The 25,656-nt window shown below is 45.0% G+C and overlaps 1 protein-coding gene across 1 annotated transcript in view; it reads right to left on the reverse strand.

The window, feature by feature from the left end:
• LOC147663457 (E3 ubiquitin-protein ligase TRIM39-like) overlaps window positions 1–25,656 on the reverse strand; it is a 139,699-nt gene that overhangs the window by 23,986 nt on the left and 90,057 nt on the right. Inside the window, exons 5-6 of the mRNA XM_086950438.1 lie at window positions 24,464–24,585; window positions 15,778–15,804 (exon numbers count right to left, since the gene is read on the reverse strand). Coding sequence (XP_086806564.1) covers window positions 15,778–15,804; window positions 24,464–24,585 — 149 coding nt within the window. The remainder of the gene's footprint in view (window positions 1–15,777; window positions 15,805–24,463; window positions 24,586–25,656) is intronic.

Below are 25,656 nucleotides of genomic sequence, written 5' to 3' on the forward strand. Positions count from 1 at the left end.
TGAGAGCAGGGTGAGGTGAGACAGATATAGATAGAGGCAGATAAAGACATATAGAGACAGATAGAGGCAGAGACAGATAGAGGTAGAGACAGACAGCGATAGAGACAGAGAGAAAGACAGAGAGAGAGACAGACAGAGAGAGAGAAAGACAGAGAGAGAGAGAGACAGACAGAGAGAGGGAGAGAGGGAGACAGACATAGGGAGGGATGGAGACAGAGAGACAGACAGAGAGAGACAGATAGAGGGAGAGAGGGAGACAGAGAGAGGGAGACAGACAGAGGGAGAGAGGGAGACAGACAGAGGGAGAGAGGGAGACAGACAGAGGGAGAGAGGGAGACAGACAGAGGGAGAGAGGGAGACAGACAGAGGGAGAGAGATAGACAGAGGGAGAGAGGAAGATAGACAGAGGGAGAGAGGGAGACAGAGAGAGGGAGGGAGGGAGACAGACAGAGGGAGGGAGGGAGACAGACAGAGGGAGGGAGGGAGACAGACAGAGGGAGGGAGGGAGACAGACAGACAGACAGAGGGAGGGATGGAGACAGACAGCGGGAGACAGACAGAGGGAGACAGACAGAGGGAGGGAGACAGAGGGAGGGAGAGAGAGGGAGACAGACAGAGGGAGGGAGACAGAAAGACAGAGGGAGACAGACAGAGGGAGGGAGACAGACAGAGGGAGAGAGGGAGACAGACAGAGGGAGAGAGGGAGACAGACAGAGGGAGAGAGGGAGACAGACGGAGGGAGGCATGGAGGGAGACAACCAAAGGGAGGGAGACAGACAGAGGGAGGGAGACAGACAGAGGGAGAGAGGGAGACAGACAGAGGGAGAGAGGGAGACAGACAGAGGGAGGGAGGGAGGGAGACAACCAAAGGGAGGGAGACAGACAGAGGGAGGGAGACAGACAGAGGGAGGGAGATAGACAGAGGGAGAGAGGGAGATGGACAGAGGGAGAGAGGGAGACAGACAGAGGGAGACAGACAGAGGGAGGGAGGGAGACAGACAGAGGGAGGGAGGGAGGGAGACAGACAGACAGAGGGAGGGAGACAGAGGGAGGGAGAGAGAGGGAGACAGACGGAGGGAGGGAGACAGAAAGACAGAGGGAGACAGACAGAGGGAGGGAGACAGACAGAGGGAGGCAGGGAGGGAGAGAGACAGAGGGAGGGGGGGAGACAGAGGGAGGCAGGCGGAGGGAGGGAGGGAGACAGAGGGAGGGAGGGAGACAGAGGGAGGCAGACGGAGGGAGGGAGGGAGACAGACAGAGGGAGGGAGACAGAAAGACGGAGGGAGACAGACACAGGGAGGGAGGGAGACAGACAGAGGGAGGCAGGGAGGGAGGTAGACAGAGGGAGGGAGGGAGGGAGGGAAGGAGACCGAGGGAGGCAGAGGGAGGGAGACAGAGGGAGGGAGGGAGACAGAGGGAGGCAGAGGGATAGAGGGAGACAGACAGAGGGAGACAGACAGAGGGAGGGAGACAGAGGGAGGGAGACAGACAGAGACAGACAGACAGAGGGAGAGAGACAGAAAGACAAAGGGAGACAGACAGACAGAGGGAGAGAGACAGACAGACAGAGGGAGGAAGGGAGACAGAGGGAGGGAGGAAGGGAGACAGAGGGAGGGAGGAAGGGAGACAGAGGGAGGGAGACAGACTGAGGGAGAAAGACAGAGGGAGATGGACAGTGGGACACAGATAGAGGGAGACAGATGGAGGGAGATGAGAGAGGGAAGGAAAGAGAGGGAGGGAGACAGAGAGAGAAAGAGAGGTAAGACAGAGAGAGACAGAGATAGAGGGAAGGAGGGAGCGAGAGAGAGAGATGGAGGGAGACAGAGAGAGGGAGGGAGAGATAGGGAGAGAGAGAGAGAGAGGTGTGTTTATGCTGGTCTGTTGGCTCAGTGGATGAACGCGTCAGCTGCAGGGGCCTGTGTTCAACTTCATGGTCACAGTTTTTTTCTTTCTAGCCCCTTCCCCCTCCCCCACTGACCCCGCCTCCACCTGTGCGGCCCACGGCCACAAACCACACTGTAAATTTGGCCCCCGAGAGAAAGTTTGTGAGTACCCATGGCGTAGAGGTAAAAATTACTATTCCCACTCCGGAGAGTGCAACAGTATGGAAAGCGTTGGATAGCGTAGGGGTAAAAATTACTATTCCCACTCCAATGAGTGCAACAGTAGGGAAAGCATTGGATAGCGTAGGGGTAAAAATTACTATTCCCACTCCAATGAGTGCAACAGTAGGGAAAACATTGGATAGCGGGAGAATAAAAATTACTATTCCCACTCCAGTGAGTGCAACAGTAGGGAAAGCATTGGACAGCGTAGGGGTAAAAATTACTATTCCAACTCCAGAGAGTGCAACAGTAGGGAAGGCGCTGGATAGCGTAGGCATAAAATTTACTATTTACTATTCCCACTCCAGAGAGTGCAACAGTAGGGAAAGCGTTGGATAGCGTAGGCATAAAATGTACTATTCCCACTCCAGTGAGGAAAGCATTGGATAGCGGGAGTGTAAAAATTACTAATCCCACTCCAGAGAGTGAAACAGTAGGGAAAGCATTGGATAGCGTAGAGGTAAAAATTACTATTCCACTCCAGAGAGTGGAACAGTAGGGAAAGCGTTGGATAGCGTAGGGTAAAACTTACTATTACCACTCCAATTAGTGCAACAGTAGGGAAAGCGTTGGATAGCGGGAGAGTAAAAATTACTATTCCCACTCCAGAGAGTGCAACAGTAGGGAAAGCGTTGGATAGCGTAGGGGTAAAAATGACAATTCCCACTCCAGAGAGTGCAACAGTAGGGAAAGCGTTGGATAGCGTAGGGGTAAAAATTACTATTCCCACTCCAGTGAGTGCAACAGTAGGGAAAGCGTTGGATAGCGTAGAGGTAAAAATTACTATACCCACTCATGAGAATGTGACAGTAGGGAAAGCGTTGGATAGCGTAGGGGTAAACACTACTATTCCCACTCCAGAGAGTGCAACAGTAGGGAAAGTAAATACTTCATATATGAATGAAAATAAATTAAATATTAATACCAATTACAAATAATTTAAAATAATTAACAATTTTATATAATATATTAATTAATCAATTAAAAATACAAATGAAAATTAATTAAAAATAATTACCTACTAATACAAATTATTTACCAATTAACAAAACATTAATTAACAATTAATACATCATTAAAAATTATAACAAAAATAACCAATAAATAAATTAAAAAATGTAATTATTTACAATTCAATTACTTCCCACACTATTCCCCTATAAACGCACAACCCACTACTGAAAATAAATGAATAAAATTAACATAATTATCAATTAATTAAAACTAGTTACCAATTATATTCTAATTACCAATTAATATTTAATTAACAATTAATTCAACATAAATAAACATATTTAATTAATTATAATTAAATTACTTCCCACCCTATTCCCCTATAAACCCACAACCCGCTACAGAAAATAAATATTAAAAAATTACCATAATTATCAATTATTCAATTAATTAAAATGCATTACCAATTATATTTTACTTAATTACCAATTAATAAATAATTAACAATTAATTCAAAATAAATACCAATAAATAAATTGACATATTTAATTGATTATATTTAAATTACTTCCCAACCTATTCCCCTATAAACCCACAACCCGCTACAGAAAATACATTAATAAACATAATTATCAATTAAACAATTAAAATTATTTACCAATTATTTTAATTAATTACCAACTAATAATTAACAATTAATTCAACATAAATATCAATCAATAAATTAACATATTTAATTAATTATAATTAAATTACTTCCCACCCTATTCCCCTATAAACCCACAACCCGCTACAGAATTATATTACGCAAAAAATAATACCATAAAATTAATTAAAATAAATTATAAAATAAATATACACTTTTCACACATATAGAAACATAAAAAACACTTTTAAAAAATTGATATTGACTTACTTACCTCAAATTCGATATTTTTGTTGTCTATAGTCTGTCCATTCTATATTTTTGTTGTCTATATTCTGTCCATTTGATATTTTGTCCATTCTATATTTTGGATTCGATATTAATGCTATTCTATTCGATATTTGTGTAGTCTATATTCTGTCCATTTGATATTGTGTCCATTCTATATTTTTAATTCGATATTAATGTAACTCGATATTAAAAACTCGATCTTTTGAGTGTATACCGCTCTGTGCAGAGACTGGGGCTCTGTGCAGAGACGAGCTCTGTGCAGAGACTGGAGCTCTGTGCAGATGGCATCTAGAGAGGGCTGGTTGTGCTGGGAGCGCAGAACTGATTAGATGTTTGTGTACATTCTGTGGTGGGCTATTCTGGAGGTGGGGAGCTGCATAGAGGGGAGAGATCTGCAGAGTCTAGGGAACTATCATGAACATTGTGACAGCTCCCATCTTAGTCATACCGTGACTGCTTTTAGCTTTTATTTATCTTTAATAGTAAGTGTAAAGTTCTTAGACACATGAAAAATGCTGATATCGGGGCTGCCTGCTGTCTAGGCTGACGTTTTACTGTTTTAGTAGTGTACGCTGTGTAGTGAACGCTGACATCACGTTAAGCCCCCTTGCTGCATTGGTTATTTTTTAGTTCTCGCCTGAGCCAGCGCGCATGCGCTGCGAGGATTCTAGTAAGGGCTTTCCAACTCGTACCACACGGTCGTGCGTGTGCTTTTTTTTTTCTTCACACCTATTGGCCTTTGCGTGCGTCTTTCTAATAAAGACAGCACGCAATTGGCCAAAGGCGGGTGCATGGCCATCCTTCTCTCTGCCTTGGCCTAGGCAGCTCGGGAGCAAGCAGCAGCGCCATCTGTTTCCAATTATCTAAATTGGAAACAGACAGTTGCGCTGGCCGTTATTGTATTTCAATGGCTTCCGCAAGCTTTAACTTTCGCAGCCGCGTTCCCGCAGCCGGGCACTGTTTTCTGTAAACAGCGCAGAACAGCTGAGGTTCCTGTGGGGGGTGGCTTCGGGACTTGCAAGACTCATTGCGGAAGGCTGAGCCAATGAAATATGTGAACTGCCTGCCAGCGTTTACAGCGAGGAGAGATGTATTCTTTCTCGTGGGGTTGACGGCTGGAAAGGTTTAGGACAGCGTGGCTACAAATCATGAAGTTTACAAGTGAAAAAAAAGAGGGTCAAAGTCCACGAGGGGTGTTTTTTGCCTCTTTGTCGTGAGTACATCCAGCGCCTGTCCGCCGCATTACTGCGGGCCGCGGTTGTTTCTACGACTGCCTCTGTCGTGTTGTGTGTAGAAAGCAGCCAGAGTTGCAAAAATACCCCAGCCAGAGTCATGCAGTGGGCCTCGGGTCTTTTATTTAGAATAGTGTTTGCGGGACCTGCGCTGCCCTGACATCCGAGCGGTTTGTCCTCTGGCTGAGGAATTTCAGACCCCATTGGAACCTATCTGGCTGCATATTTATAGTGTATATGTGTGCTAAACGTACTGGGGTGATGGCTGCTTATTTCAGAAGACCAGGAGAGAGAAACACTGGCATCTACATGTATGGGGGGCAAGTTGTATGTGTCTGCCAGTGTCCGTTCATGTCTACATTGTTAAAAGTGACCCCAGCAGTAATTTACCAAGAAACCTACAGGCTTGGGTAACTGAAGGGTGCTCTATTTGTGTCCCTCCTCCCCCGGCCCTCAGTGGAATTCCTCCCGGATGGGTTTCTCCGTAACACACACTGGTTCTGTCAGCTAATCGTTTGCATAGCGGTGACGCTGTAGCCGCCCCGGGGTGATTGCTTGTCGCAATGAGGAAGGCAGCGGACAAGTGGAACTCTGTCCTGTCATTAGAAGCAGTGCTTTGCATTGTCTCCAAGGTGACCAGTGTTTTTCAGTACACAGAATAAAAGCAGTGGGTCAAATGAACCAGTTAGCTCCAAATATACGTCTGAAAAGGACGCCCCAACATGAAGAAACGAGTGAAGTGACACTATCCCAAAGTGAGTATCTTTCCTGTGTTGAAAAATACCCATCAGTTGTCGATCCTGAACGCCCTATTCATCATTTGGGTTCCATCACACCGGGAAGGTAAGTGTTTTGAAAATTTTTAAATAGACAACATAAGTCTGTGTCTAAACAACAGAACCCAACATGTGTTAGCGCATATTAGGGTGTGAGGGGGCAACTGTAGAGCAGTGCAAGTGAGGGGGTGAAAAAAAGGTGAAAAGTGATATGTACACTAAAATTGGGTTGTAGAAAGGATAACAAACTTTATTAAACACCTTAAGACTCCCAAATCAATAAAATGCGTGCAACAATAGTGGCTTGAACATATAACCACTAATCATTCAGTACGGTCAACATGTTTCTGCAGACTTAAAGTGGAGCCTAATAGGTATCCTGCTGCATTCTTCAGGACTATAATCGCGACTGCTCATTAAAAAGGTGAAAAAAGAAGAATATCACCTGGGTATTTTAGTGGATCTTCATTCTCCTTGCTTTTCGAATCACAAGAAGGCGAGACGTCCAAACAGACATATAAAGGAAGACAAACAACTACAAAACAGAAAGTGAATTGGGTAACACATCCATTAGTCATGTGCATCAATGACCGTTAAAAGCAAATCCCATGCCATGGTTGACACGCACACTATCAATAACCTACAGTGGCAACTCTCACTTACCGAAATGAAAGGAGAGAAATGCTCCACCCCACCTGGCCACAGCTCAGGTAAATGGAGCCCCGCACTAGTGGGCAAAGAAAAGAAATTACAAAAGGTTACTGGACATGTCAGCAAACTGACTTCATTACCCCACCTTAGTCATAGCACTCATGTCAGTAATAATTGGTCTGTGTAAAACGGCTTTAGCTCTTTCACAAACGATCTTTATTCGCTGTTTACTGACGATCGTTTATTATTTTCCTTGGAGAGTTTTGTGTAAATAATATTTAAGTCTCTTATCTTCACACAGACTCTTGGCATCACCACTCGTTATCACCCATCTCAAGGTCATGTTGTTATTAGGTTTGAAACGCCTTAATTAAGCGTTTGAAAATGTCTCATCTAAGTTAGTAGATACGAGTCTGCCGATATTTCGTATCGCCCTCCCTCGCAATATTGCGAGAAAAAGTGCTATTAGTCCACCAGAAATGCCCAAATTGTAGCGCACCAAAGTTATCAAAAAGCGGCACATTTTCTCTTGTGAGACAGAGTACTATTAGTCTGCCTAAAGCGCCCAGATTGGAACGCCCAAAGTTAACAAAAAAAGCAGCACCCGCTCCCCTTAGCTCTCAATGCCCCGCCCATTGATCTTACCTTCCGGTCGGTACTCCGGACGTCCCTCTGGGCTGTCTCGGGGAGGTACCGAGCGGATCAGGAAGTGGTGCTAAATGCCCCTCTCTCTCTCCCTGCCGATCACGTGGAGCGCGTCATCCCAGTGCGCTCGGTCACGTAAGCGCGTCATACCAGTGCGCTCTCCTTAGGTCTGCTGGCAAATGTAGTTCCCTCATCGTGTGTTTACATTTCAGGCACATACTTCAATTTAACTCAACTCTGAGGATTGCTCAGTTCATGGCCGAACAAATGTCATCTGAACTGACTTGATTTCACCATGATTGGTATTTTGTGTATAAATCGGGGTAAAATCAAGCATCCACGTGAGGTTCAACATGCCGGGGCATTCAACATAGGTCTTGTGGGTAAAGTAGTTCGCTCAGTGTGTGTTTACATTACGAACCCAGAACTCAGTTTTATTTAGCTTTAAAGGTTTATTTATTCCATTACAGTGCATATCAAGCTAATACACCTTCTAGATACCTCGATCTTCTAATGATGGTCTTTTACTCTAAGAAGTGAAAAACAGGTATTATTTTAATATCATGGGCCAACTCTACAATATAATGCATACATCCTGAATAAATCGTCAGCTAATCAGATAACTATTTGAAAACATTTCTCTTAGCGATGTATCTGCTTGACCAGTATCTTATTTGGATTCTGTATGTTATTCAGGTCTCCTGCAGGTTAGTCTCATATGCTATGTTCTAATAAGAGAGCATGTAGTTGAAGATGTGTTCAAATGAGAGATGGGTGATAACGAGGGGTGATGCCAAGAGTCTGTGTGAAGATAAGAGACTTAAATATTATTTACACAAAACTCTCCAAGGAAAATAATAAACGATCGTCAGTAAACAGCGAATATAGATCGTTTGTGAAAGAGCTAAAGCCGTTTTACACAGACCAAATATTACTGACGTGAGTGCTATGACTAAGGTGGGGTAATGAAGTCAGTTTGCTGACATGTTCAGTAACCTTTTGTAATTTCTTTTCTTTGCCCACTAGTGCGGGGCTCCATTTACCTGAGCTGTGGCCAGGTGGGGTGGAGCATTTCTCTCCTTTCATTTGGGTAAGGAAGAATTGCCACTGTACGTTATTGATAGTGTGCGTGTCAACCATGGCATGGGATTTGCTTTTAACGGTCATTGATGCACATGACTAATGGATGTGTTACCCAATTCACTTTCTGTCTTGCAGTTGTTTGTCTTCCTTTATATGTCTGTTTGGACGACTCGCCTTCTTGTGATTCGAAAAGCAAGGAGAATGAAGATCCACTAAAATACCCAGGTGATATTCTTCTTTTTTCACCTTTTTAATGAGCAGTCGCGATTATGGTCCTGAAGAATGCAGCAGGATACCTATTAGGCTCCACTTTAAGTCTGCAGAAACATGTTGACCGTACTGAATGATTAGTGGTTATATGTTCAAGCCACTATTGTCGCACGCATTTTATTGATTTGGGAGTCTTAAGGTGTTTAATAAAGTTTGTTATCCTTTCTACGACCCAATTTTAGCGTACATATCACTTTTCACCTTTTTTTCACCCCTCACTTGCACTGCTCTACAGTTGCCCCCTCACACCCTAATATGCGCTAACACATGTTGGGTTCTGTTGTTTAGACACAGACTTATGTTGTCTATTTAAAAAATTTCAAAACACTTACCTTCCCGGTGTGAGGGAACCCAAATGATGAATAGGGTGTTCAGGATCGACAGCTGATGGGTATTTTTCAACACAGGAAAGATACTCACTTTGGGATAGTGTCACTTCACTCGTTTCTTCATGTTGGGGCGTCCTTTTCAGACGTGTATTTGGAGCTAAGTGGTTCATTTGACCCATTGCTTCTTTTTTCTGTGTACTAATTGTTTAGGGGACGTAGCAGTGAGTAGTCTTTAAACATCCCCTTGGGCCCTCCTCTCCCTGTTTATATGTATGACCAGAGTTTTTCACCATATAATCTTGTGTTCCGTCTCTGAATCCCTGTAAACCCTTTGAGCATGCAAACGAATATTTCTAGAGAATGGTGATCGTGCACTTTAAAAGCCTTCTATTTTCCCCCAAAAAACGTAGTCTAAATTCCATGTTGAATTTTGTTTTTCCGCCGTTTAAATGTTTTGTCTGTCTTACACATATCACACAGCTATTACAGACTGTTTTATTGTCTTTTCAGAACACCTATTGATTTCTAACTTGTTTTGCTCCTATTTGAAACATTATAGCTGTTTGAGACATAGCTACATTAATTCGAAGTATATTTTCAGCATCAGATAACTCTTGGAGGGAACTTCTAAGCGCATCGAAGCCACAGTTTCAAATTTGCTGGCTACGCGGGAGCATAACCATGGGCACTGGAATTATGCAATTCTGCTGCCATGGCATTTGCCGCACAATAATGTATTTACTTCGTGGTAAAGAAGGTTTCCCTTTTCAATTTCTTATTGCTGTATTTGGGTGTTAAATTGGTACTAATAAGGTGAAACGTGCTCTCAGTGTAAACATATTTACAGATGACAAAATAATGAAGTGCTAAGAATGCAAAAGATTCAGTAAAACTAAGTTGAACATGTTCTTGGGTCTGGATTGGTCAAACTGCTTCAGCTCCAGGGCATACCCCCGATGCGTAGTGCTTGCAGAAAGTATGCAGTGTACCCCAAATGGCCGCTTTGCATATCACCTTAATGTGAATGTGTCTTTGAAAGCCACCTGATGCTGCCTGGCCCTAACACTAAGAGTATGCCAGAGACAGAGTACATCAGTGTCAATTGGAAGGTGATGCTTTAGAGGGCTCTATCACCAAAACGGGGCAACCAAAAGTTAATGATCTTCCTTTGAGCTAGAAGAACGAGTTCACAGAGTGGAAAACCCAGGCTCTCTGTATCCACTACTTCACTCTCGGACATGGTATGGGACCGCACCGTCCTGCATTTTCGTAACCAGCAGCACCCAACAGGTACCCTTGCAGTACCCACCTCTGATGGCAATGGCATCTCCCCTAACTTCTAATTAGCCTCACTTTTCAATCCATTGTACAACTTAGCCTCAAGGAAGGAGGCCTAAGCGTAATCAGAGCATAAAAGAGGAGATCAGGATGACCACATATGAAACAAGCATTGGGACCTCTGGGACCGTAGAAGTTTTTAGTTATGCAGTACAATATCCTTGGTGCAACAACATCAACTGTTGCATGGCTAAACACTTATAAGGTTCCCAAAGGCGAGACATATCGGCTATGCCAATGCTTGCTATGAGGGAAGTTGTCCTTCTCCCCCAAGAGTATATTTAGCTTCCACAGCAGAGTTCAGATAACAATTTTACCATTACAAGTCTCTGTTTCTTTATGTTATCTTTGAGTGTGTCATTCATAAACAAAAGATTGTTTGGTTTGTCAATGTCTCCCTGAACTCGCCTCACGTGACCAACAGTAACCAGAAAATGCTGCGTGCACAGGGTTGCTCAGTGGGCAAGGGTTCGGCTGCAGTCCAACTGGCTTTCTAATTAAATGCTGTTGCATTGAACTAAGTCCTGGCATCAAAGGGTTAGACTCCTGACACCTTGAATATGAGGACACTCCAGGTCGTATCAGAACTGCGTGGGAGAAGGGCTGTGTACAGAAAAGCGGATTGTGCAGATTCAGGGCTGCCTGTACGGCGATGGCTCTGCAGAGAATGGAAGTCTGTGCAGAGAGGGATTGTGTCTGAAGAGGAGGAAGGGTCACACAGTAAAAGCCAGGCCTGGAATGGGCAGCGCCGGTCACCGATTGGATCGATAGAGAATGAAGTGATGTGGTGGGAGGAATGACTGTGCGGACAGTGAAGGACTGGGATTGTAAAAAGGAGATTGAGGAGAGAGGCGCTCCAGAGGGAGAGGAGAGGATGGAGGTCTGTGCAGGCAAAGGAGGAGCTCTAGAGGGAGTGGAGAGAGTGGAGGGCTGTGGAGAGAGAGGAGCTCCAGAGGGTGTGGAGAGAGCGGAGGGTGTGCAGGTAAAGGAGGAACTCCAGAGGGTGTCGAGAGAGCGGAGGGCTGTGCAGGCAAAGGAGGAGCTCTAGAGGGAGTAAAGACAGTGGAGAGAGAGGAGCTCCAGACAGAGTGGAGAGCTGTGCAGTGACAGAGGAGCTCTGCTCTAGAGATAGTGGAGAGCTGTGCAGAGAGAGGAGCTCCAGAGGGAGTGGAGAGGATGGAGGTCTGTGCAGGTGAAGGAGGAGCTCCAGAGGGAGTGGCGAGGATGGAGGTCTGTGCAGGTAAAGGAGGAGCTCCAGAGGGAGTGGAGACAGTGGATAGAGAGGAGCTCTATAGGGAGTGGGGAGAGAGGAGGGCTGTGCTTAGTATGGGAAAGTTAAAAGCACGTGTTGTTTTTGTCTGGAAATGTAACCACATTTAACAATCTTATATAACACAATAGCACACACAAGGCAACATAAAACAAAACAAAAGGGCACAACACAACAACCAGTCAAGGCAGAATGCAACGCAACAACCAAAATACAACACATAACATCACGTTGCAGTAATGCAGCACAAAAACGAGGCACCACAAAAACAAGGCACCACAAAGAACAGATTAATCACCGCCACAACAAAATGCCACAAAACAAATATGCATAAACATTAATGTCACACATTGGGACATCCAGAAACGTTCCGTCATAATATGGTGGTAGATGATGTTTGTACCAAGCACTGCCTTAACTTACCACCAGGGACATGAAATAACATCAGCCAACAGTGTCTGGGGCTCTAATGGCTGCAATGGAAATGTTATACCAGGAACTCCATGGACCAGTCACCACAGGTCTAGCAGTGCTACAGACCCCAGCAGCAGAGCAGACCCCAGCAGCATTGTAATGCCCAACAATGCTACAGACCCCAGATGTGCTACAGACCCCAGCAGCAATGTAATGCCCAACAATGCTACAGACCCCACATGTGCTACAGACCCCAGCAGCAATGTAATGCCCAACAATGCTACAGACCCCAGATGTGCTACAGACCCCAGCAGCAGTGCAGACCCCAGCAGCAATGTAATGCAATGCTACAGACCCCAGATGGGCTACAGACCCCAGCAGCAGATCAGACATCAGCAGTTCTACAGAACCCTCGGCCATGCAGATCCCTGAAGTGCTCCAGGACCTTGCAGTGCTCCAAACTCCACAAGCGCTGTAGGCCCCGAGCAGTGCTAAAGACCCCAGAATCAGTGAAGGTTTAAGCAGCAGTGTAAAGCCCAGCAGCACTACAGATCCCAGAAGTGTTACAGACTGCAGCACGGTGCAGGCACAGCAATGGTGGAGACCTCAGCACCAGTACAGAACCCAGCAGCCCTACAGATCCCAGCAGCACTACAGATCCCAGCAGCACTACAGATACCAGAAGCGTTACAAACCCCAACAGCGGTAAAGAGCTCAGCAACAATGTAGGCCTCAGCAGCAGAACTACAGATCCCAGCAGCACCTCAGATTCCAGCAGCGCTACAGACCCAGAAGTACTATAGACTGCAGCAAATATGCAATGCCAGCAATGGTGCAGACCTCAGCAGCAGTACAAACGACAGCAGCACTAAGGCTCCCAGCAGTGCTACAGAACCCAGACGTGCTACAGACCCCAGCAGTGGTAAAGAGCTCAGCAGCGATGTAGATCCCAGCAGACAGTGTCGGCTTCAGGGCATTGCAACCGGTACCGCAGCACCACACACCAAACTCAAGTGAACGCTCTTTGTATGACTGGCAGCGAGATATGGGCAGTCTGCAGAGATGTTTCTGTGCATGGCATTTTTTCAGGGTATAGTTGCAACATCATGTTGGTTAATGCACTTGGTGGAGACCATTTGTCTAGTCATACTTTTGACTCGTGATGAAGTTGCATGTAGGGCTAATGTTCAACGTGTAACATGTAGATCCCAGATTAGTATTATATGTAGATAACTCTTTGGATTATTGCTTTAGTGACAGAGATCCTTTTGTTAGTTGGAGTTTACCAGTTAGAATCCTTCTACTATAGCACAGTGAGCTGCATACAAATTGAAAGGCATCGGTTTAGAATCTTATTGTTATTTCCATCAGTGTTTAGTTATCCTACAGTTGCCAGAAAGGGTTGTCTTGAGTAGTAATACAGTTTAATAAATATGACACCCCCACTGATTGTGTTACATTTTTAAATCCTGAGTTTACGGATAGAGTTACTGACACTTTGGGCCTGGTTTGAGTTAAAACAGGGATGCACACCTGGTGCTAAGTGCTGTTTTGGGCCTTACTTTCCAGCTCAAATCCCGAATAGTGTTGGATGGTGGCCTGAAAGTAGCACAAAGTAGCACTATGCGCTACTTTACGTCAAAGATGTGTCCCATGGGTGCTAGAAGGATGCAAATCCCTATCTACTAACTTTCATAGAAAGGGGTTTTGCATAAAAACAATTGCAACTCCTCGATGCAGGTGTAAAGTTTATTTTCTTCAAACCTTTCAAACTTTTCATGTGTTCTGTGTAAACTGGTAAAGTGTTAAACTTTGTGAAAGCATAGAATTTTGTGTTGGAGGGGTATCCTTCCAGTCTAAAACCTATGCATTGACATCACCCCCCCCCCCCCCACCCCCCCCACATGGTGCAAGGGTGTGTTTGCTGGGGCACGGTAGCCCATAGCACTAAATGAAAGAACAGCAGCACTATATCTTAGTAGATTTGGTGCTGTTGTGCTCGGTCTTTTTCGTGCAGTGCAGCACAGCAACTCTGGTTACTGTGCATATTGGAAACTTAGTCAATCTGTCCCCTGGTTTCTCCAGGCGAAACACTTTTAACAAACAATGAATACCAGGATGGATGACGTGACTCCTACACCTTGCAGTCCTCATTGTCTAAAGTAACATTTCCTATACACACTTGTATAACTCATTGTCTCAGTATAATATGTTTGTGATGGAAAGTGCTTTGACAGTCTACACTGGGATGTGTAGAGCTATAAAACCATAAATGTGAGAGAGGGGCTACGGTGAGATGAGGAGCACCGGTGGAGGGTGGTAGTGAGAGAACCTGTGAAGAAGGAGGTCAATGGAGGTGAGGGTGGAAAAGATTGCCACAGAGGGCACCCCCAATGATAAGCCGGCCCTGCAGCAGCACTACAAGCACTACACATCCCAGCAGCAATACAGAACCCAGAAGTGCTACAGACACCAGCAGCGGTGGAGACCTCAGCAGAGGTGCAGACCAAGGAAATGCTACCAATCCCAGCAGCAGTGCAGACTCCAGCAAGAAGGGCACAAACTGTAGCTGCAGTACAGATCCCAGCAGCAGTGCAGATTCCAGAAAGGAGGGCACAAACTGCAGCTGCAGTATAGATCCCAGCAGTGCTGCAGACTCCAGAAGAGGTGCAGACCAAGGAAATGCTACAGATCCCAGCAGCAGTGCAGACTCCAGCAAGAAGGGCACAAACTGCAGCTGCAGTACAGATCCCAGCAGCAGTGCAGATTCCAGCAAGAAGGATACAAACTGCAGCTGCAGTACAGATCCCAGCAGCAGTGCAGATTCCAGCAAGAAGGGTACAAACTGCAGCTGCAGTACAGATCCCAGCAGCAGTGCAGATTCCAGCAAGAAGGGCACAAACTGCAGCAACAGTACAGATCCCAGCAGCAGTGCAGATTCCAGCAAGAAGGGTACAAACTGCAGCTGCAGTACAGATCCCAGCAGCAGTGCAGATTCCAGCAAGAAGGGCACAAACTGCAGCTGCAGTATAGATCCCAGCAGCAGTGCAGATTCCAGCAAGAAAGGAACAAACTGCAGCAACAGTACAGATCCCAGCAGTGCTGCAGACTCCAGCAGAGATGCATATGTCAACGGCAGAGAAGACCCCAGCAGTGGCACAGGCCCAAGCAGCTCTACAGATCAACAGATCACAATTCCAGCCGTGCTGCAGATCCCAGAAGTGTGAAGATCCTAGAAGTGGCACAGACCACAGCAGAATACAGACCGCAACAGAGGTGCAGATCACAGCAAGGGTGCAGATACCGGCAGAGGTGCAGATCCAAGCAGCAGTGCAGACCATAGAAGCCATGCAGACACCAGGAGTGGCTCAGACCACAGTAGAATACAGATGCAACAGAGGTGCAATCCAAGCAGAGGAGCAGATCCAAGCAATGGTGCAGATCATAGAAGCAATGAAAAACCCAGCAATGGCACAGACCACAGCAGAGTTACAGACCCCTGCAGCAGTGCTCGTTGTCTGTTCTCTTCCAAAGAGCTGCTGACACCTCTGATGTGCTCTACTGCCAAAGCACGAATAATACCAAAGCAAGAAAGAAGAGTCCATCTACCTAATAGCAGAGACTCTCCGACATGCTGCACATTATTATTAATTGAGTGATATCCAATGCATGAACATAGAGACTCTTAGATTCAAATCCTTGAAAACACTCACATAAGAAAAAACAAATGAGAAATAAGTGAGGAAATCAAAAGAAGGACAATCTGTAGTTACCTGCAAAGCGGCGGGCCCATCTCCACTCTAGGATACAAATATAGGAAATTAAAACAGTAGAAACACACATGGAAAATACACAAATCTGGATCTACATTAGGGTTTACAAATATAAAGATATATTTTATGTGGAAATGATCTGTAATCTAATTCACTAAAAAGGCAATTACCCTTACCACCCCTAACCAATACTTCAATCCCAAACTCCAACTGCTCCCCATCCCTTAGTCAAATCCTAATCCATAAACATAAATGAGCCTAACTCTATTCAGACGGGGCTTTTGACCCATGTGATTAAACCAATTCAGAAAGTAAGATTCCGATCAGCAGGAGGCTTGTTTAACTTTAGCGTGGCTCTTCGCCATCCTGGGCCATGGTGCGGCATCAATTCTGTGCACACCAATGCACGGCTGCTCCTTGGCACTCCGGCTGGCCGCCTAGCTGTATGGGGCCCTTGAATCCCCTGGGTTTTTGCTAGTGCATTTCTGCATTTTCACTTTGACTTATTTTGGTCCTAATTTTCATAGGATTTATTTTCATAGGAATTTTGCGGCAAAGGAGCACCTTTGCCGCAAAAATATAAATCAAGACCAGAATTTCATCTTAGATCCTGTGTATCATATACAAGTGTCTGCCCTCCAACACTTATCGCTCAGCTGAACAAAGGGCCATATTTATTAAAAAATCGCGCAGCAAATTATCTTGCTGTGCTGCATGATTGGGCAGGAATACCATATTTAACATTATACAGCACATTCCTGTCTTTTCCCTGCACAATATGCTGCGTATCACCAGTGCAGGCACGCTTGAACCATGGTGCAAGAGTGTCTGCAATGTACGAAGGATTTTTGTTATGCAGGAAGGGACACCTTCATGAACAAAAACAATCCTCTGTGGCATTTTCCTCTTCCTATGTGCACTGCAGGCACCTTCTGCAGTGCACATAGGAAGAGGAAAATGCCACATATAGAATATAGCGCATATAGAAAGAGGAAGCAACGAGAAGAAATAAAGATATTTCTCCCTGTTACGCCTCGCCTTTTGATGCATTCCCAGGTCTAACAGAAATTATAAATATGGGAATGTGCCAAAATCCATGGGAACACCCACGCTTCACCCATGGAACGCTTCCCTGGGCACAGTAACGTAACACAGCAATTTGCGCTGCATTACTCTCGATTTATCAAACCACACAAGGCAGTGCAAAATTAAATCTGGCTCTCCTGCTGATCCTCTCCCCCCGGATCTATAGGAAAATAGCCTCACGGCTGACACCGAGGCTAATAGAGATTTTTAATATGTCCCTGGAACAAGCTGCTGTACCAAGAAATTGGAAGATAGCGCAAGTTAGAACCATCCTAAAGAAGCCCACATTAGATGCCAGCGAACCAGGCAATTACCGTCCCATTTCACTGCTGCCATATTTCAGAAAAGCTCTCGAGGTCCTGGTAAGCAAACAACTAACTAATCACATAGAAAGCCATAAGCTTCTTGATTCCTCTCAATCAGGGTTTCGAGCGGCTCACAATACCGAAACGGCAGAGTTGAAATGGTCGACAACATCAGGCGGGCCTTGGACAAAAAAGAATCAGCTATGCTGGTTCTTTTAGACTTAGCTGCTGCTTTCGACACCATCTCCCATGATATTTTGTTACAGCGGCTCTGGGAGATGGAGGTCTGAGGGAAGGCCCTGGATTGGTTTAACAACTATCTAAAGGACCGCTCCACACCCGCCTGTTCGAGGTTCACAGGCTGCGTGTAGCAGACCAGTATGTATAACCCGCCAGAACTCTTATATCTAGCTCTAAACTTCTCTTTCTTCCTCTGCGGGTTCGCACTGTGCGTAACGGAGGCCGATCTTTTTCTTATCTTGCCCCTCACCTCTGGAACCAGCTTCCGTCCTACCTTACGTCCATCCCAGACAAACAACGTTTCTGTAGAGAATTAAAAACATGACTGTTCTGTAAATGAAATGAGACAGAACTCAGGTAGTGGAAGGGTCTGCAAGCGCCTTAAGACCCAACGGTGATCTGTGCGCTATACAAGACTGTCTGACTTTGACTTTAAGGTGGCCTAGCGTGGCTTGATAAATCTAACTAAAGAGTTGCGCCGCTCTTGCGTCCCATTGAGTGGTGCAAGGATGACAACTCTTTCATTAATATTCCCTCAACCTGCAAGTGGTTTATTGAAGCAGATGCAGGAGCAGAAGAGATGGACACTTCACTGCCACAGCTAAAGCCTCTAGAATAGTCTCTGACTGGATAATGTCTGCACCCAAAGTCTCATAAGCTGCAGAGTAAAACAAAGTTCTTATTAACTCCTGTGCTCACCAGGTACAGAGATGGTATCATGCGTGCTTAAGAAATATACCCTACTTATCACTACGAATGACATCTGTGCCGTTAGTTCTTGGGAAATGAGCCTGTTACATAAGGTAAGCTTATTGCAACCTCAAGTACCATGCCTAGAAGACAAATGTCTTTGGAAACCTGTAGTGACATTGAGAGCTAAATGTAACAAAGTTATTATTAATTTAATGTGCGTTTTCTATAGTGTTGTGTGTTTCTTTTCGGATACTTCACAGCTGACAGCATAAAAACAAGTGAAATGACAGCGGAGAGTCCAATCTGAAGACTGGATCCTGTGTCCGAAGTTCTACAATCACAATGTTTGGTCTGTGATGGGTTCAATTAGAAATCCCATACGGATATTTCTGGCTTTAACAGTTTCCAGAATTGTAAAGGGATGGTATCAGATCTCAAGGAAGAGGCGAGGCCATTCCATAATCTGTTTCATGTTCTTGAATGATTGTTGATCTATAACGTGAGCGGATGATGAGAGGAGGTTTCGTCCGGGAGTGATGTGCACAGATCATTTCTGCACAATTATTGCCTTAATAAGTCTTGTGGAACCTTCATTAAAAAAATAACCTGGTAGTTTTTCTCAAAAGCACCTAGAAGTGTGTGGTACACAGAAAAATTAACATGCACAACTGTATCTTTTTTAGGTAGTTCTGAGATTATACATTCTTTTGATGTCCTGAGGTACATAAACTACCAGGCATATGAAAATGGATTCCTAACTAGTGTCTGGGAAGGCAGGAGGAAACACGCAATGTCTATGCCCAACTGGCCGGCGCATGTAGTTAACATATTATACCACTGTCCTGGTGCCCAAGACAATCCCCCACAGTGTGGGCACAAGAAGATACCAGGGTAGACCAGGACGCTAACCAGCTAATTTCTTTCACCCGTCCTGGGGCACCGCTGGAAGCTAAGCTCTGCCTCCCTAAACTTCCTGAGAGCCTGAATAAAATATTACTTACCTTTGGTAACAATCGCTCTGGTGGATTCTTTACCTACCTACATATTCTTCACCTTATGAGTCTTCTCCAGGTGCCAGGTTCGATCTAGAAAATTTGCGAAAGTCTCCTTGCACAAAAGGGGTCGCCATGACACCAAGCCAACCCCTCCACCTCCCTGGATGGGAAGGAACAGAGCCATATTTGGTGCCATCTAACAAGCTGATATCAGTTCTCTGCCCTTCTCCCCACGCCTTTTGAGGCAGAAAAAAACCTGACAAGCTTAAAGAAATGCAGTGCACAAAACCAGCAAGGTAACCGCTCATCAGTCGCAGGCAAATTGATAAGAAATCTGCATGTAGAAACAGCAGCCATCAGAAAGTTTGTTACCAAAAATAAGCAACTTTTTATTTAAGGTAAGTGATCTGCGAGGGACCTGCAGATCCCGCGCCTCATGAATAAGTACTCAAGAGTAAACCCTGAAAAACAGGTCCGAGGACAGGAAGTACACTGAGAAATAGATTGTGAAAGATGCAACTGGATATCAGATCGATTGGTAGCGGCCCAAACAAATGCAAAACAAGTCAGAAGCCTACCCAAGGGACAAACCTATGCACACCTCAGGACAATAACAACCGTAACATAGAAACTCCTAGGAGAAAAACAGCCAGACACTTGGAAAGTAATGCCCAGTAATACCCAGAAACAATGGTCAAAGGAGATGGATTCAGCAAGCCAACAACAAAGCAAAAGTTATTCAAGGGAAGGAAAGCAGAACACTCTAAACCCCAACCCTTCTGATCAGAAGACAATGTCAAACACAATCACTACTTCTAGGTATGACATATCACCAGCAGGGAGCCTTGTCATGCTAACAAAAGACAGCAACCAACAAAAGGAATCTCAAACATCGACCAAACACAGGTTCAAACATGAAGTAAACCAGCAGAAAAGAAAGCCACAAAGCAACAAGGAAAAAAGCAGCTGCTAGATCCTCAAACATTCAACAGAGCCCAAAGAGTGAAGGATGGTTGCAATATGCAGGCAAAGTCCACAATCCTGCACACAACAAACAGCAACCTGGTAACTGAGTCAAGATAACTGCTCCCTCAAAGAGGCGTGTAAATGGGGATCCATTGGCCTGTATAAATGTTTAAAGGAAGTTGCATCATATCCAAAACGATGACAAAACATAAGCATTAACTCCAGAAAATGGCAGCAAATACCAAGTGAACACAAGGCTATAGAACCTGGGGAAAGTGGGCCACCAAGAACAGTGATGGACCAGAGAGAAAATGGAGCACAAGGGCATCCAATCTTAAAAGATTCACTGGCTCACTCTAATGCAAAAGAGCCAATCTTAGGCTGAACTCATCCCAGCACCCTTCATCTCTGATCAAAGGACAATAGCAAGTAGAGACACAAAAAGGAAAGAAGAAGAACCCGCTACCATGGCCAGCCATACAATGTGACAACATCACTTACCAAACTAAATAAAAATGTGAATGTCCAATACACCATACTTCCACAGGTGAAGCACTCGACACGCTGGGGAGTGAACCTTTTGAGGTTACCTGCCTCCAGGTCGAAGGCATCAATCAGGAACGATGGACAACAGAACCCAACCAGAGCGGTCTCTGAAGTAACCACAGATCAGTGAGCAAGACTCAGTGCTGCCCATCCTAACATTATTACAAACTGTAGCCGTCATCAATTTGAACTGTCCAGGTTTTCCACAGAAGAATGCCAAGAAGGCCTTAAAATGTATACATTGATCAGATGAAGCAGCACACCACATACCAAACCAGCACTGGCGCTCCACAACCTTTCACTACAGCCAGAGGGAATATGCGGATTAGGATGAAACAAGTAGTACCAGGGACGCGATTGACGAACAGCATCAAACTCAAAACAGGCATTATCTGAATGTAATACATGATTATGAGAAGGCGAACAGTGTCTGGGCCAGAAGATGACAAACGAAGATTAACCTATGACTAACTGTATAATAAAAAGATAAATGAAATAAAAAACAAGAATTATCTGTCTAGTCATTTACCTCAACAGTGCAGAAAAACAGAAGCCCCAAACCCTGGAACCCCAAGGAGGTCACCCCTTAACAACATCTGGCCACAAATACAAGCATACCATTAAGAGGGTGGGAAAGCATGAAAACAAACAAAAGGAACACGTCGAACTATTGCAACTTATTCCAGCCCAAGCAGATGTGACCCACTGCAGAAACTCCTTCCAGAATTAGGACACGGCCTCCAAGAACATGTGGAACAAGGTTGATGCGTACTTTTTACAACCACAACACACATGAGTACAGGTGCACTGGACCGGTGAAAACGAATGGGCAAACCCAGAAGATCTTTTAGGGACTCCGCAAGTCATGGCACTTTCCATCTGCTCTAGATAATGGGTGACGATTTCCTCAATGTTCAACAGAAGTGCATCTTCTGTAGCGCTCTTAAACACCCATCAGCCTCTCTGTGCATCCTCTAGGACCTCTGTATAGATATCAAGAACCAGGAAGGAATAGGTCCGTCTGGTCCCCTCTAGAACTTGCTCAGCTCCCGCTGAGAGGCCTCGAAGGGTCAATCCTGCAAGTCCCTCTGTGCAGCCATGGGGTCACCAAACCCGGCACTAAGGCCAGAGATACAGTGCACTGTAGGCTTTGTGAGTGTGACATTCTTTCATGCATCAGGCTAGAAGTGGATAACTTAAGGATTAACAAGCCCCAAAGAAGTTGCCGCTTTGAGGGAAAAAAACTCAATGAATAATATCCACCATACGCCCGGGGTTTATCCACAGTTTGGGGGGATATCGGTGGACATTTTCTGCCCGAGACCAATGAGGCGAGTTAGTGAAAGGAGGGTGATGGGACAGCCCTCGCCTAAATCTGGCTGCAAGACTATCTGAGAGATATAGTGCAAGGTCCTTATTATTTATGGGATCTGACGTCACGCATCCCTTGTCATAGCAGTGGCGGCTGGTAAACTTTGGAAGGGGCATAAACAAAGATGGACTGCATTAAATTGTAATACATGGTCAAGGGGGTGTGTATTCTTTATGTACTTAATAATCCTGCCATGTCATAGAGGGTGTGGGTGTGATAGAACAACTTTGCTGTCTATGCGAAGCCAATGGCAATTGTTGCAAAATGTGTTCCTTTCCCCGAATGTAAAATCGATCAACTGTGCATTTTATTTTCCAGACCTTAGCACGGGTTAGCAGCTGCCGGTGTCTCAAGCTAGACTCGGTTCTCTCCACAGCCAAGAATCATTATAGCCGCTTTCTCTACATTCAAGCAGGCAGTACGACTTTTGTTTCCGCTTCGCAGCACTTGTGCTTTTCATTTCATTTCAGACTTCACGTGCACTAGTCATTGGTGTTATTCACAAAAATGCCAGGAGTGTTAGTGACATCATCCTAACATTCAGCTGCGGATGACATTACAGGATGTGACGGCACATTTATTTTTGACCCTGGTGATGTTAGGGAAGGGGCTGCTGGATGACCTTTGACATAATGGCATTAAAGTAGTGACATGGCTGAAGCAACAATAAATGAAAGATTAAATGCAAGGTTAATAAAATATTTCAAAAACCGCAGTTGATGGACAGAATGCAGAACAATGTCATACATTCACCCCAGTACAGAGATCTGGGCCTAAATCCATCGTTTTTTTGCACTCCACACCACCCCAGTTCAGACATGGCAATATGCAAATCAGTCTGACCCTGTGTGAAAAAATATTGCAACAGGAGTCTAAAGCAGATATTAATCTATTTTTTAACCACACACACACACACACACACACACACCTGCACACACACACACACACACACACACACACACACACACACACACGCACACACACGCGCACACGCACACACACACACACACACACGGTACATAAACAAATGTATTTCAGGTAACTGCTTTAGAAACCTTTTGCATTATTTTATTGATTAATATATTTATGAAATACACATGTGCATAATCTTCATGATTTCACATTGTAGAGGGCACACTCAGTTGAATCTCTGGCCTCCTTGTGTGCCCCCTAGAAACTCCCTTCTAGAGATACTGAGGATATAAATACATACATTAAAATGCCCCAGTTTAGGATAAAAAGTAAACGGCACATATAACCATGTTTCCTTTAGTTCCTGTCACTGCCTATGGGACCTATCACGCCAGGGGTCGAAAGGTAGTGTCAGGGGTTCCAGGGAGCAAGGCAGGGGTCGCAAGTAGGAAGTCAGGGGTCGCAGCGGCTCCGATATGATGTCCATGGCACCAGTACCTTTCTCCTCTCATTGGAAGCGGGACCCCTTTCTGAAGTCTGCCATCCCCATATCATGACAGTGTGGGGTGGCTTCAGTGAAGCTTGGTGATTCCATCCCACTTTATGCTGAGGGGGAAACGTTGTTAAGAGTCTGATCTGAATGACATGAAGCCACACACTGGGCTTCTCTCTACAACTGCCAAGCATATATCTTGTTGCTGCATTGCTGCTTGCTTGCACCACCCACTGATGCAATACAACAGAATTTGTAAAGCACTGGGTTGCTTCAGAAGAAGGGTATCGGAGCTAGCGGCATGAGTGCGGAACAAACTAGAACTAACAGACCCCAATATAGAAAGCCTATGCATTAAAAATAAAAGTCTTAAAGAGTTTACGAGAAACGGATTCTGAAGTAGCGAAACAGAGCAGTCGGCAGAAAATTCCAGAGTTTGGCAGTCAGAGATGAAAAGGAACGGCCACCTCCTCTTGTCTTGCGAACCCTGAGAAGGCGCAGAAGCTTTAGAGCATTCGATCGCAACGATCTGCCCTGGTGGTAGCAGACCATCTACTTCTTAAATATAAAGGGCCTTTTTGCTCAAAGGCTCCATAAGCGAAGATGAAGGCCTTGAATTGATTGAGGCTGACAATGGGCACCCAATGTAGACTGCATAGGGAGGCAGCTACAGATGAGCTATTTGCGAAGTAAATTTGGAAGTAACCAAGGCATGGATGATGGTCTTGCAACTGTCCTCAGGAACCAGATGAAGGCTCTTCCCGAGAGATTTTGACTTAAGGAAACAACTATTGGAAACAGCTCTAATCTGCGGCTTGAAAGAAAGATAGAATCACATTTGTAGCCTGGATTTCTTACTGATGTGTAATGGAAGGGCTGCACAATGTAACTCCAAAGTCATTGCATCACTCCTGTACCTAGAGAGTGTGCCTGGCTGTCCAGCATTTAATACAAGTGAGGCTCAGGTAGAAAGGCATTCATCATTACCTTTCATATGCTCAGTCAGAGTTATCTAGACATTCACAGTTTACTAGACATTCTTATAGTTAACACTAATGACCAGTTTGTGGTTTCTCACCCAATGATTCAATTATCTTCATCTGTAGGTCAACTTCCTCTTTCACTACCCCCTCCTCCGCCTTCTCTTTCTTCTCCACTAAGGTATAGAAGTCTGTTTTCTGATCTTTCATATTTTCATACCTTGGAAAGAGACAAGTGGAAATGCTATGAAATTCCCATCTGCTTAGAAGGTACAGATAGAAGAGTAATTATGCATGGAGTCAAATAAATATGAAAAAATAAAAAAAGGTAGAGAGAAGATAGGGGTAGAGAAAAACGAAGAATGGAATACCAAGGCAGAAACAAAAAGAGATGTATGTATGTTGCAAATGCTACTTACCAGTATGCATCTGTTCTTGGCATGTAGGGCTGCTGACATTCATATCTTGTGCATAGATCGCCGCCTAGTGTTGGGTCCGGATCATTGCACATTGTTGTCCTGGAAGAGTCTTCGAAGTATCACGAGATAGGTGGCTCCTCCCCTGGACTACTGTGCGCATGGGCATCGACTCCATCCCCAGATTGTTTTTAGCCATTGTGGCCAAGATGGAGTGAAACTCAGCGAATGATGACCATGCTATGAGTATACATGTGAATACTGCAGCTGCTACAGGCGCCGGGGAGGAGGGCGGGCGATATGAATGTCAGCAGCCCTACATGCCAAGAACAGATGCATACTGGTAAGTAGCATTTGCAGTTCGAGGCATGTGGGCTGCTGAATTCATATCTGTGCATAGAATACATAGCAGTCCCTCCATTAGCGGCGGCCGCCCGTGCCAGCTGCAGCAGTTTGGAAAAGTGTCTTGAGAACAGCCTGCCCTACAGCTGCCTGCTGTTTGGAGTGCACATCTACGCAGTAATGCTTAGTAAATGTGTGTGTGGTAGACCATGTGGCTGCTCTACATATGTCCTCTAAGGGAATGTTTCCAAGGAAAGCCATAGAGGCCCCCAACTTTCTGGTGGAGTGGGCTCTTGGTGGAATGGAAAGAGTGCGTTTTGCCTTTGCATAGCAGATTTGAATACATTTCACGATCCACCTAGCAATACCAGCCTTGGAAATAGGGTTTCCTTTGTGATGTGGCGCAAAGGCGACAAAAAGCTGCTTAGTCTTTCTGAAATCTTTGGTCCTATCAATGTAATACATTAGGGCCCGTTTAACGTCAAGAGTGTGGAGCATCCGCTCCGCCAGTGACTCAGGATTTTGAAAGAACA

The sequence above is a fragment of the Lissotriton vulgaris genome, unplaced genomic scaffold, assembly GCF_964263255.1.
Source record: "Lissotriton vulgaris unplaced genomic scaffold, aLisVul1.2 SCAFFOLD_1378, whole genome shotgun sequence".
Classification (NCBI taxonomy): Eukaryota; Metazoa; Chordata; class Amphibia; order Caudata; family Salamandridae; genus Lissotriton; species Lissotriton vulgaris.